This window comes from Coturnix japonica, chromosome 1 (assembly GCF_001577835.2).
Source record: "Coturnix japonica isolate 7356 chromosome 1, Coturnix japonica 2.1, whole genome shotgun sequence".
NCBI classification, from domain to species: Eukaryota; Metazoa; Chordata; class Aves; order Galliformes; family Phasianidae; genus Coturnix; species Coturnix japonica.
The window spans coordinates 144,862,526-144,876,214 of NC_029516.1; the positions used below are offsets into that span (position 1 = coordinate 144,862,526).

The following is a 13,689-nucleotide window of genomic DNA, read 5'->3' on the forward strand; positions in this document are numbered from 1 at the left end:
GCCATGCCTTGAGTTTTTGGGCGCCTTATTACAAGAGACACTGTGGCTCTGGAACATGTCCAGAGAAGGGCAACAAAGGTGGTGAGAAATCTTATGGAGATCTCTCTTATGGAGAGCAACTAAGGAAAGTGGGATTGTTTAGTCAGGACAACAGGAGACCTTATTGCTCCCTATAACTACTTGAGAAGTTGTGGTGAGGTGGGAGCTGGCCTCTTCTCCCAGGTAACAGTGTTAAAGATGAGTGGTAATTGCCTCAAGTTGCACCAGAAAAGGTTCAAGTTGGATATTAGGAAAGGCACTGGAACAGTCTGCCCAGGGTGGAGTCACTGTCCCTGGAGGTTTTTGAGAAAAGGGAAGATGTGGCACTTAGACACATGGTTTAGTGGGCATGGTGGTGATAGGTTGATGGTTAGACTAGATGATCTTAAAGGTCTTTTCCAGCTTTAATGATTCTATGACCCTATGATTCTTTGAAAAGAGGAAGAATACTTTTTTGGTTATGAAGGATAAGGTTTTGCTTCCCTGTGTTTTTGTAGTGTCCTAGCTGATGTAAAACACTTGCATGCTAGGCTTGCCATGGAGGGTGGAGATGTTGAAGGCTGTCCTCAGATCACTTGACTTAGACAGTTCAGTTTCTTACACAACCTTTACCTTCATGACGGTAGCTCCACTTTACTTGATAAATGCAACTGCCTTCCAAAATGTAATTCTTGAACGCTCAGCAGAAGTTTGGATCCAGATCACTGAACATTTGCTTTAAGGCTAAAGACAGAGACTTTGCAGAGAGCCAGTAACTGACACAGTACAGGTTAGCTACCCTTTTGATAGCCCAAGACGTTAAGAAATGTGTAACTGGTCTGGCACTATCTGTTTGGTTCTCAACAGCTAATAATTTAATGCCTTGTTCTATGGTAGTTTTACAGTCTAGCCAACAGAGACTGGATATGATAAAAAGAGAACACATGATATTCTGCCACAAGGGTCCACTGTGTTCCAAGGCAGCAGGAAATTGCCCCTGCAGCTCTAATTTGTGCACCTTCCCCCAACCCACTTGTAGTAAAATCCTCAGAACACTACAATTTTGTGCAGGCACAAGGTCTTGTCTATACTCCTTAAGTTGAGCCAGCTTCTACTTCTCACTTTTCCTGCTGGCACCCACAACACATTGAAGAATCATAGACACATTAAGCTTGGAAAAGATATCCAAAATCATCTAGTCCAGTTGTCAACCCATCAGCACTATGCACACTAAACTATACCACTCAGTGACACATCTACATGTTTCTTGAGCAACTCCATGGACTGTGATTTTAACATTTCATTGGGTAGCTAACATTTGACTGCTCTTTTAGAGAATATATTTTTCCTCATGTCCAACTTGAACCTTCCCTGGTGCAACTTGAGAAAATTACCTTTCATCCTATTGCTGATACCTGAGAGTAGAGGCCTATTCCCACATCATCACAAGCTCTTATCAATTAGTTGTACAGTGTGATAAGGACTCTGCTGAACCTCCTCTTCTCCAGACTGAAAAATCCCAGTTCACTCGGCTACTCCCCCTAAGACTTGTGTTCCAGACCTGTCACAGCTTCATTGCCCTTCTCTAGACAAACACCAGGGTGTCAATGACTTTCCTGTAGTGAGAAGTTCAAAACTGAACACAGTACTCATTCCACAAGAAGAAGGACAACTCGTTTGCTCATTTAGCTTTTAGACACATTTGCTTCCTCTTTCCACACAGGAATACATCCATCCCCTGCCGGTCTCACTGCCTCCATCCACATACAGCCCATCCCGCGCAGAGACAAGCGCTCCTCCACGCTCAGCGTAGCTTCCCTACCCGCTACCCGCCTGTGACTATTTGCTGAACCCCCCTCCCTACCCGCAGCGGCCCTCCCGAGAGAAGGGGGAGTGTCGTGGGCGGTGCGCCCGGCGCAGCCCAGCCCAACACGGCGGCGGCGGCGGTGGCGGCGGCGGCGGCGGCCAGGGAATGGGCTGCCGCGGGGAGGAGAGGCGCCGGTTGGGCGGCGGAGCGGGCGGGCGGCTCGGGAGCAGCCGGCGGCCTGGCATGGGGTCCCCGGGCGGTCGCAGCAGCCCCAGCGCCCGCGGCAGCCTGCAGGTGAGGGCTGGGGCGGAGGGAGGGAGGGAGGGGAGACGCGGCGTCCTGCCTCCCGAGCTCGACTTCGCACGCAGCAGCAAAATTCGGATGATATTCATTAGGGGCGCATATATATATATATATAGGTGTTGGGGATATTTTATTTATTCTCTTTTTTTTTTTTTTTTTTTCCCCCCCTCTTGCCTCCGATCTTTACAGATCAGAGCTGCTGTTAAAAGTTTTGTTGTTGCTGCCGACGCGCGTTGTAGCGGGTAGCTGGCAAGATGGGAAAGGGGGTGAAAATAAAAAAATAAAACAAAAAAATAAAAAAGCGGGGGAAGGAGGAAAAGTCCCCCATGGAGACGACGACACCCGAAGTTATTTCGGGAGTCCGTTTGCTTTCGCGGAGGGCTGGAGACGCGCTTGCCAACCAACGCCGGCAACTTCCAGCGCGCTGCCGCTCCGCGGCTCCGCTGCTCGGCTCGCGATGTGATCTGGTGCCCGACGGAGCTCCGGGCTTGGGGGCGGCCGTGGGCCGTGGCTGGACTTGGGCTGTAGGGAGCACGGGCATACGGAAAGAGAGAGACTTTGGGCCGCTGGATAGGGAGGAGAGAAGCGAGGGACGTGTTTCATATTCCTACTGTGGAAAGGGGAGTGGGCAAGAAAGTGTTTGAGGTTCTGCTCGGGGTGGAAGGGTGAGTGCTGCTGGTGGGAAAGGGGAGAAGCTCAGCGGGAGTGCTGCTGGGTGGGAGTATTGGTGCCCTTGGGTCATCCCTGGCAATGAGTATGTGCTGTGGGAAGTGCAGCTGGTGTTGCCTAGAGGGTACAGATGGCGATGCCCTGGGAGTAGCTGCTGTACTAGGGTGGGGGAGGGGAGAGGGGGAAAAAGAGGGGGGAGAGATAATGGCTTCTGGTTGCAGATGCTTCACTCCCAGATCACAGTGGCTGTAGGGGAGGTGGTGGGCAGGGGGTGGCTGCCTCCTGTTTCTCCTCCTTCTCTAACACCACCCTCCCCCCTACACTCCTGTGCTTCTCTCTCCCCAGCACTTGCTCCTCTTCCTGCTCTTCGTTGGACCATTCAACTGCTTTGCCAGTTACAGCCGCGCCACCGAACTCTTCTACAGCCTCAATGAGGGGCTGCCTGCCGGCGTGCTCATTGGCAGCCTAGCCCGTGATCTGAGGCTGCCCACGACTGGGGGGCAGCGCCCTGCAGCTTCTCAGCCTCCCCTCTCCTTCACCCTGGCTTCTCGTGGCTTGGGAGGACAGTATGTGCATCTGGACAACCGCTCCGGAGAGCTACACACTTCGGCTTTGGAGATTGACCGGGAGGCTTTGTGCATGGAGAGCAGTGGGTCCACTGTCCCTGGAGAGGCAGATACGGTATCCTTGTCCTCCTCATCCTCGCCTGACTCATGCCTGCTTCTGCTGGATGTGCTGGTACTACCACAGGAATACTTCCGTCTGGTGAAGGTGAAAATTGCTATCCGTGATGTCAATGACAATGCTCCTCACTTCCCTGTGCCCCACATCCGCCTCTCGGTGCCTGAGAATGCACCTGTGAACACCCGCCTGGCTATCGAGCACCCTGCCCTTGACCCTGATGTGGGCACCAATGGTGTCCAGACCTACCGTCTACGAGATAACTATGGTGTGTTCACCCTGGATGTGGAGGAGAACGAAAGTGGAGAGCGGACCCCCTACCTGATTGTAATGGGGGCTTTGGACAGGGAGACACGGGAGGAATATGTCACAGTCATCATTGCTGAGGATGGAGGCACTCCTCCACTTGTGGGTAGTGCTACCCTTACTATTGGCATCAGTGACATCAATGACAACTGCCCCCAATTCAGTGACTCACAGCTCAACATCACTCTTTATGGGAATTCCAGCCTGGGAACACACGTGGCCACTGTTCATGCAGTAGACCTGGACCTTGGATCCAATGCACAAATCACCTATTCCTACAGCCAGAAGGTCCCTCAGCCATCCAGAGACTTGTTCCATCTAGATGAAAGCACAGGAGTCATCACACTATCCAGTAAGGTTGATGGGAACACTCCAAGGCTTCACAGACTGATCATATTAGGCAATGGTCCTGGTTGTATCCCTGCTGTTATCACAGTGCTAGTGACCATCATCAAAGTCATGGTGAGGCCACCTGAAGTTGTCCCTCGTTTCATAGCTAATGAAGTGGAAGGAGTGGTATACTTAAAGGAACTGGAGCCTATCAACACACCAATAGCATTTTTTACCATCAAAGACCCTGATGAAAAATATAAGGTCAATTGCTATTTGGATGGTGATGGGCCTTTCAGGCTTTCACCATACAAGCCATACAACAATGAATACTTGTTAGAAACCACAAAACCTTTAGACTATGAGACACAGCAGCTATATGAAATCTCTGTAGTGGCATGGAACTCTGAAGGATTTAACGTAAACAAAGTAATAAAAGTACAAGTTTTGGATGACAATGACAACTCACCAGTTTTCTCTCAACAGCTGATAGAAATATCGATTGAGGAAAATAATGTTCCCAATGCTTTCTTGACCAAACTGCATGCTACAGATGCTGACAGTGGAGAAAGAGGGGAAGTGTCCTATTTTTTAGGGCCTGATGCCCCTTCCTATTTTTCTTTAGATAAAACCACAGGAGTTCTTACAGTTACCACTCAATTGGATAGAGAAGAAAAAGAGAAGTACAGATATACTGTGAAAGCAGTAGATTCTGGATTCCCTCCAAGAGAATCAATAGCAACTGTCACCATCACTGTACTGGATAAAAATGATAATAGCCCAAGATTTATCAATAAGGATTTCAGCTTTTTTGTGCCAGAAAACTTTCCAGGTTTTGGTGAAATTGGAGTTATCAGTGTCACAGACGCTGATGCAGGACAAAATGGATGGGTTGCTCTTTCAGTTCTGAATGGAAGTGATATTTTTGTCATAGATACTGGAAAGGGAGTTTTGAGAGCTAAAGTCTCTCTTGATAGGGAGCAACAAAGCTCCTATGTTCTGTGGATTGAAGCAGTTGATGGTGGTGATCCTGCCTTGTCTTCTACTGCAAAAATAACAATCCTTCTTCTAGACATAAATGACAACCCCCCTTTGGTATTGTTTCCTCAGTCTAATATGTCTTATCTGTTGGTTCTTCCTTCTACCCTTCCTGGCTCTCCCATCACTGAGGTCTATGCTGTTGATAAGGACACTGGCATGAATGCAGTCATAGCATACAGCATCATAGGAAGAAGAGGCCCCCGACCAGAGTCATTTAGGATTGACCCTAAAACCGGTAATATCACCTTGGAAGAATCACTCATGCAAAATGACTATGGTCTGTATCGGCTGCTTGTAAAAGTTAGTGATCATGGCTATCCAGAACCACTCCATTCCACTGTCATGGTGAATCTTTTTGTCAATGACACTGTTAGCAATGAGAGCTACATTGAAAGTTTGTTAAGAAAGGAGCCTGATATCAATATAGAAGAGAAGCAGCCACAAATATCTGTAGAACCTACACATAAAAAAATGGAGTCAGCATCCTGCATGCCTACTTTAGTAGCTCTGTCAATAATAAGTTTGGGTTCAATCACTTTAGTAACTGGGATGGGCATTTACATCTGTCTAAGAAAAGGGAAAAAGCACCACAGAGCAGATGAAAACTTGGAAGTACAAATCCCTTTAAATGGAAGAATTAACCTGCACATGTTGGAGAAGAAACCAGTGGAGATTTCTAACATTTGATGTTTCCTTGTGGATAATCCAGATCAATATCTGAGAAACCTTGGACGACTCTGAAACAGCTAGCCGTGGGCTGTATTGACAGGTTGCAGTGAAGGACCGCTAATTTATAACTTAATATAATTGTAAATAGCTGTTTACAGTTTTTTAAACTCAAGTTCAGTGTACAGCTTTTTTATGAAACCTTAGTACTAACAGCTAGCACCATGTCTATAAAAGCATAGACATCATTTGCAGCTTTCATTAATCAGTATGATCAGTGACCATNGCAGCTTTCCTTTTTCAGTATAATGAGTGACGAAAAAAAAAAAAAAAAAAAAAAAAAAAAAAAAAAAAAAAAGCGGGAAGGAAAGAATTCTTTAAGCTTAAAAAGTCTTTCTTACCACAAGAGGGCATCAGATGCTCCAGAGCAGGGAACTGTTCATGAGATAAACAGAGTATATTTTAAATATATCGGTTTTAGCATAAAATACACATCGGCGTACAGACAGTTACACACACAAAAAGAGAAATGTCTGTCCCGATGTATGTATAAATAAAAGGATAAGAATATTAAAATGCACTATTAAAAATAATAATAATAATAAAATAAACATAAAAAAACCCAGAATGTTTATTACCTCACAAGTAAAGCTTACACAGTAGGATAGAAAAGGCATTAACAAGAAGTGCAATTCCTGTTGAGAAAGAATGCAAGATACTGTAATGAGAATCAGAACTGCTGTGACATTCCATCTTTCATTTGCTCCAGATTTCACCCACATTATCATTTGTTCTAGCAGTATGCTGGTCATTTCTATGAAAAATTATATTTAATGTTTCCTACAGGAAATAAAGACAAAAGCCCATCCATGCTCATCCTCATAAACATGCCAGATGCAGGGAAGCAAGGGAATGGCTGAACCTTTCATTATCACAGAAGTAACACTTTTTATACTTTGAGCAATGTCGGTAGTACTCCATCAGTTTGGTTGTGCAATAGATTTTTCATGTGATATTTCTCAATCTGGTATGCCAGACGAGAACAAAAAATCTCTTCATATTCTAGAGAATTATAGGACTTAGTTTGTACTGACTGTTGCTCCATTCTGGATTGGTATTTCATGTGAAAGATCTTATTTCTGACTTTTGGCTACCATTCCTGGCTCCTTTTCATTGGCTTTGATTTTGGATTAGATTCAAAATCTGACTTGTCAGACTGGTGGCATATTTTCTCAGTAATTTATTCTTTGCTGTACCCTCTGCAGCAAAGCAGCAGGTTTATCAGTAATGTCTCACTTTCACTTAGTTTTAAGAGCTGAAAACTATCTTTTGTATGATGATTACATCAGATTTCTGTGTGAACAAGATAAATTAGTGTTATGCTTAAAACTGATTATTTTGATTTCTGGCATCATATGTCTGTAATGTACCAAAAGTGTTTATATGTCTGCAAATTAAAGCTATATATTTTCTTAATAATTTATTTTCTCTCTCTGTCTTATATTGCTTGATGGTATTTTTGTTACAAGAAATACATGTTTCACAAATGTTTAGCTGCTGGTAATGTTATAGCTTGTTTTATTTCCCAGAATTAGTGCACTTTGATTCATTGAGGGTTTGTGCCATGCTTTTTTGTACTGCTAGCAAGCACAATTTTATTTCAGCTGATGTAAGTTGGGCAGCAGCTGATACTTGATTTCATAGTACAGAGTGTAATCTGAGGTATTATTTTTTTGTTTTCTTTCTGTGAGTGGCACATTGCTTCACCTTGGGCCTATTGAAACCTTCTTATTGATGGTGATTCTACTTAGTCTATGAATGTGTGTTAAGAGAATGCTCAGACTTTGCCATAGATATTCTTTCTTTTTTCAATTTAGAATGTTTTCTATTTATGCACAGCTTGTTAGCTGTGTTTCACAAAAAAATAATTCAAGCCTGTCAAAGGTTTGTGGATAATCACTTTTTTCATTTATTTTAATATTATGAATGTATGAGAATGCTACATTTTCCTGAAATTCATTTTTCACAGAGAGTCACTGCTTATTATTTTGGAAGAAAGATGAAATTAATTCTATGGACCTGGCTTCTGCATTACATATACTCTGTGGGAGGGAAGCTGGATCTTCTGCATTTTTTCTTCATTAAGGAGATAAAGTAACTGATAAAAGAAGGACAGGATTCCATTCATTATTCTTTTATTATTCGAATTAGAAGTCCAATATCTTCTCAGGATGATACAAACAGAAACAAACCAATGAGTTACAAAATACAGTGAAACCTGATCCTGTAACGTGTGTTCCTATTACACTAGGTGGATTTCTTCATTCCATTTTTACAAAAACAGACTTGTTATTAATGAAACAGGCATGTCACTAATGTGTAATAAAATGTAATTGTATGAGCCTGTAAAAACCAAAGTACTGCTTGCAGAGCATTTTTCTTCCATAATTTTCCACACATTTAAAGAAAACCAGTTTGAAATCACACCTGCAGCCATACTAGCACCGCTGCTTGTAAAAATGCCTTTAACTAGAATAATACTTCAAAGAGTAAGAGTATATTTCTTTCTTACTGTGAGCAGCCTTCAGGTAGGAAATGGCCACTGAAGGTGGTGGTAAAGCATGCATAGTGAGTTTTGTTTAAAAAAAAAAACAGAAAAAAAACCAAAAAAAACCAGACAGCTGGCTACAGCAAGCAGTAAGTATGCAATGTGAAGCCTAACTGTGCTCAAAAAATCAGAAGTCTTCATAGCACCTGGGTTTTTGTTTGTTTTTTTTTTTTTGTTGTTGTGGTTGTTTCTTCTTCCAGAAAATGCACTTTCTCCTTCTCAGTGGAAAAATGCTTGATAACAGCTATACAGCAGACATTTCTGTGACCTTGCTGTTTCCAAAGTATCCCTTACAGAATTTCCTTTCACACAAGTAAATAAATAAATAAATAAATGAGTATAACTAAAGTAAATTAGACTCAAGTATAAAAGGCCTATTTTATTACCACATTGTGGCAGTACACTTGCCAAAATAGATGCAGATCTTGTCGACACTGGTAGCTGAGCTGGCACAAAAATAAATGTCTCATTCATTTATAATATCCATTGAACAATCTTGCAGCAAGTGGGTGCTCTTAGTTCATTTTAATGAAAAAATGAGATTGTCCTAAACTTTATATTGCCAAAGCCTCCTGAACTTGCCATGCAAATTCATGAGAATTAACAAATTAAAAATATATTTTAAAAAATAAAGAAGAAAATGGGCAGACAGCCCAGTGGCAGTGGACAGAGAAAACCAGCTCAGTCTTCTCATTTTCTGTTGCTTTTTTTTTTTTTTTTTTTTTTTTTTTTTTTTTTTTTTTTTTTTTTTTTTTTTTTTTTTTTTTTTTTAATTTGAAAGATCTAGGAGTCCCGTTTACTCTTTGAAGTTACTGTTTGATGCAAAATTAACCTAACACCTGGCTGAAAAGCAATAAAGGATGGGACCTGAAAACGTGGAAAGGGAATTAGAGCACTTTGCTTTTCCCTGTGTCAAAACTCAGAAAATAATTAATCTTATGGCCTTTTAAGTCTATTTTTTCAGTACCCAGGTTCAAACAAAATTGCCCATTGAGAACAATATAAAATCTGTCATGATCTTAATGAAATATCTGATGAGAGGCTACAGTGTAAGAACAAAAATTGGCCTCCAGGAAAGCGATGACAGATCCATGGTTGCTGACTGGGATTTCATTGTAATTTTTCTATCCCAGCTGCTATTTGGGGAAGGTTTCATTAAAATACTCAAACACGTGAATAGAATAATCCATGAGAATTTCTCCCCCTGATTGAAAGTAAAGAACTATGAGGGAGCAGTGACCTGCATCACAAAATTATCTTGTGGTTTGTCATGAGTAGAGATAAATAGCATCTCTGCCACAAAGAAATCAGCAGATGAACGTACGGAGTGTTTCCTTTCACAGTGCAGGTGTATTATCAGAGACATGCAGAAAGCTGACTGCTACCTTTCCTGTATTGCATTTGTCACCAGCTACTTGCAGCCGTTGATTTCTATGTATTTCCCTTCTTACTCAAGTAAAGTACAATGAAATGCAAAGCAAAATTATTAATTGTGAAGTATCAGCTAGCTGAAATACAAAACTTTGATTTAGACAACTCTCATAAAGAGCCGAGATTTGAGGAGATAAATACATCCATCTTCCTTACCAAAATAATTTTATTTTAAAGGAGATGTCTAGTGAAATTTTAAATTGAAATAAAGGTATCGAGCCCCTCAGTTTCCCTCATGGAATCGTCCTACAATTTTTTTTTATGAGTAATAATTACTGGGGCAGAAAAACGTTGCAGGATTTGGCTTTATGTTCTATTCTAATAGTGTGGGAAATATCCTGAAGGAACCATTTGAAGGCCACTGTCTTATTAGTTCTTAACAGATAATTCAGAGCTATGAAACAATTTGTAATGTGACATAATTTACAATTTTATTAGTTAAAGTATATGTAAAAATACCCATGTATGCAGTGTTACTATTTCTTTTTCAGTCACCAAAGTGAAGCAGCAGATAAGAAGATAAGACTGCCATCTGTATTCCGATATAGAAAGATTAAACAAAATTTATTTGCAAACAAATGTGAAATTAAAAAGCTCTGTTTTTCACATTACAGACAAGAAAAACACTTTAATTCTTTCCAGTACAGATTAATAGGCTGTGCACATCATCTAACATGCTGTGTGCTAATCTTTCAGTGTTTTCAGCTCTATTTCCATTCTAGTTTCCTTAAGAATGAATTTTAAATGCAAAATTTCAACTCCTAAGTATTTCTGGAGACAGCGTACTTTGGACAGATGCTTAGAAAACATTTTGAATGAAGAAATAGTGAATCATTTATGATGCATTCAGTCATTCATTCCACAGCCTGGGAAAACAAATATATGGTTAGTGTTAGAGCTGCAGTTTTTCTTGTTGCTAACTAATGCTGCTAGTAAGCACTAAGTATGTAAGTAAAATACATTGTATGGAACATGTAAACTGTGTTCAAATTGAGATCTCTTGCATCCTAGGCATGTAGTTAGATTTTGTTTTCCGTCTTACAGCCTTAGCAAGGAAAATTCAGTGTTCTGTTCTATCTATTCTGTCTTATTTTCTGTCTTCCAACTTTTAGCTAAACGTTAATCTTCAGAGTAAGTCAGTGAGGTAAGAACGCTTTTTGCAGAATAGGAGCAAAGACAGTGACAGCTTGATTCCGCTACCTGTGTGTCAGCGTCTTGTGGTACTTGAGATGCCTTAAGGTGTTCCATCTGGCCTCCAGCTGCCAGTCTGGAAGAGTGCAGCTTTTCCACCAAAGGACTGTCATAAATGCCCACCCACTGTGGATGCTCTGGATATTTTAGAAGGGGTCCACTCAACTCTTGCATGTGTTGAAGTGAATTTTTGATAAGATTCAGCTCCATGTTTACACAACTACACAGAAATATCTACAGGCAGCTATCAACCTGTGAACTGGGAGACTGAGCTTCCATTATTGTCTGTGAAAGTCTCATCAACACCATCAACAGATCTTGAAGGTGCTTCAACTTTCAGTAAAGTAGATATTCAACTCAAGATGTAGTTGTTCTTAAAAAGTCAAGTGCCATCTTTCCAGATAGTACTTGGCCTTCTCAAATTTCTTCACAGGACTATTAGGAACACTTGTGCCTTTTTGATGTGGTAGATAAATGCCAAGTGTGCAAAGTTAACACCTTAAACAGCATAAGAAAATTATAGATTGATGTTTTTATACCACTACTATACATATTGAGTATATAAACTGCTAGTCTTGGCTGAATAGAGCTTGACGGACTACAGAAGGAACTTAAAACCTAGATAATAAAGAGACAAAAAAAGAAAAAGACATATCTAACTGTTAAGTTCTGAAGCCTAAATAAATTAATACCTGCTAACTATGTTGGTTTTAACAGAGCCATCCATGACCTCTGCTGTGGGTGAAGAGCTGAAGTAGTTTTTTGTTTTTGTTTTTCTTTTTTTCTTCCAGGCATTTCAGGTCCTTGATCAGCACTGGATTTTTTACCATGGCACAGACTTTACAGTTTACTCAAGCTAAGATATAACTTCTATGTTTCAGTGAAAGAATATAAATCTAGGTCATGAATTTAGGTACAGACTGCAGTGTTAGACTCTTCCTCTAGCACTATAATTCATGGAGAGAAACTGGTGTCTCAGACTGCATCAGACCTGCCACAGGGCTGAGGAGAAAGCCATTTCCTCTCAATGCAGGTGCTTAAAGTTCACATGATTTGTCTTTCAAACACTTTTTTTTTCTTTTTCTATTTTTTTTTTTTTTAATAAGCTGTGGAATTCCATCTACTTGGGCTTCTCTGTTTAAAATGTTATCATGGCTTTATACTTTCTTTTCTTTTCGTTTATGTTACCTAAGTGCAACTCACTCCCGTAGAATATAACAAAACACGTACCTCTCATTTATATGATGAAATGTTTGTATGTTTGTTAGAACACACTCAGAGACTCAGAAGAAATGAGAAATATCATCTTTCTGAGTTCTCTGTGTGTCCGGAGGGAATGCTAAAAGCACCACTTGTTAAGGACACTTTCTATTCTTTTCAGTACTGAGCTATCATATGTAAATCAAGGTCTCAAATGTCAAAATCCTCCTAGACTAAAGAGATGCCAGTATGCATTGCCTACTAGAATGGGACTCTTGGTCTTCAACTGCTGCTACAAGCACTTTTAAAGCTTGTCTTTAAACAGCCATGGACAGGGAGCGAGAAAGATAGAAAAGAAGAAAGGGGAGAGGAAAAAATAAAATAAAATAAAATAAAATGCTAATTAGCTACTGTTCTGGCTCACACCCGTTTTACCTCATGGTTTATATATAAGCAGATGACAAAGACTTACCTATCACATAAAGACTGTATTAAAGTGATTTGACATAGGTCACATAAAGTTTTAGTTATGGAAATGAGAACTCAAAACCAAGTCTAGTGCTCTTTCCTTCAAGATTTGAAGCTTCTGGTGCTAATAAATAAATAAATAAGTAAATAAATAAGAGATAACTTTGAGTTTCTGAAATCCTTTCATTGTAGATCTTCCTCAGAGCTGTTTGTCTCCTTATATTTCAAGATTTGTAGACACATTAAATTCATTCTCATTTTCATTATACCTACTGCAATCCCATTCAAATTGCATTCTGTAGATAGTTCTGTGGTAGAAGTTGGTCTTCCTCTGCCTAAGGCTCTATTTTATGAAGAATGTATTTATAAAGCATCTGACTGGCAATCTGGGTACAAAGCAGAACTACATTTCAGAATGTGTTTTACTTGAGGACAGACTGAAATAGAAAAGAGCAAAGCAGAACAAGTATAAGAAAACAGAATGAAAATGAAAGGATCCTTCACAAAGATTGCATGTGGGAAACAAATAGCTGCAGTCAGAAATGATATGAGGAATTATTCTGTGTCTACTGGATTTACAATGTATAATCAGCTGTGCTAACAGTCCCCTTTCTTAACCTATAAGTATGAGAGCTTGTCACAGAGCATCTGGATTTTCTAACTCAAAGTGCTAGCACAAAATATATTAAAAACTGATTCTCATTCTCAGCAGGTCAGAGTTGTACATAGAAATGAGGACTTTGAGTAGAATATCTCTGGAGTGTCTGTTTCATTATGATAACAGGATCTCTTTCCGTGGTGATTTTCTGTAATGTTATTATGTTGGATGCATTCATTTTTGCTAACTAAGGACAAAAAGATCTTATTAGAAACATTTGTATCTTCTCAGCCAAAATAAAAGCTGATACTGTGACATAATGTTTCCCCAAGAATGGAGAATGCTGTAAACGATTTTTATTATTATTATTTT

General features: G+C 40.5%; 1 protein-coding gene across 1 annotated transcript; it reads left to right on the plus strand.

Moving 5' to 3' along the window:
* The first annotated feature begins 1,973 nt into the window (after positions 1–1,973).
* PCDH20 (protocadherin 20) lies at positions 1,974–6,106 on the plus strand. The gene is made up of 2 exons (XM_015851684.2): positions 1,974–2,119; positions 3,143–6,106. The coding sequence occupies exons 1-2, from the start codon at positions 1,991–1,993 to the stop codon at positions 5,840–5,842; spliced, it is 2,829 nt and encodes a 942-aa protein (XP_015707170.2). The 5' UTR covers positions 1,974–1,990; the 3' UTR covers positions 5,843–6,106.
* Positions 6,107–13,689: the final 7,583 nt, after the last annotated feature.

Bases quoted from the DNA above. Each gene is read 5' to 3' on its own strand.
- PCDH20 (XM_015851684.2), top strand. From the start codon at position 1,991: ATGGGCTGCCGCGGGGAGGAGAGGCGCCGGTTGGGCGGCGGAGCGGGC. The intron at 2,120-3,142 runs GTGAGGGCTGGG...CTCTCTCCCCAG, and splicing joins GCGCCCGCGGCAGCCTGCAG to CACTTGCTCCTCTTCCTGCT.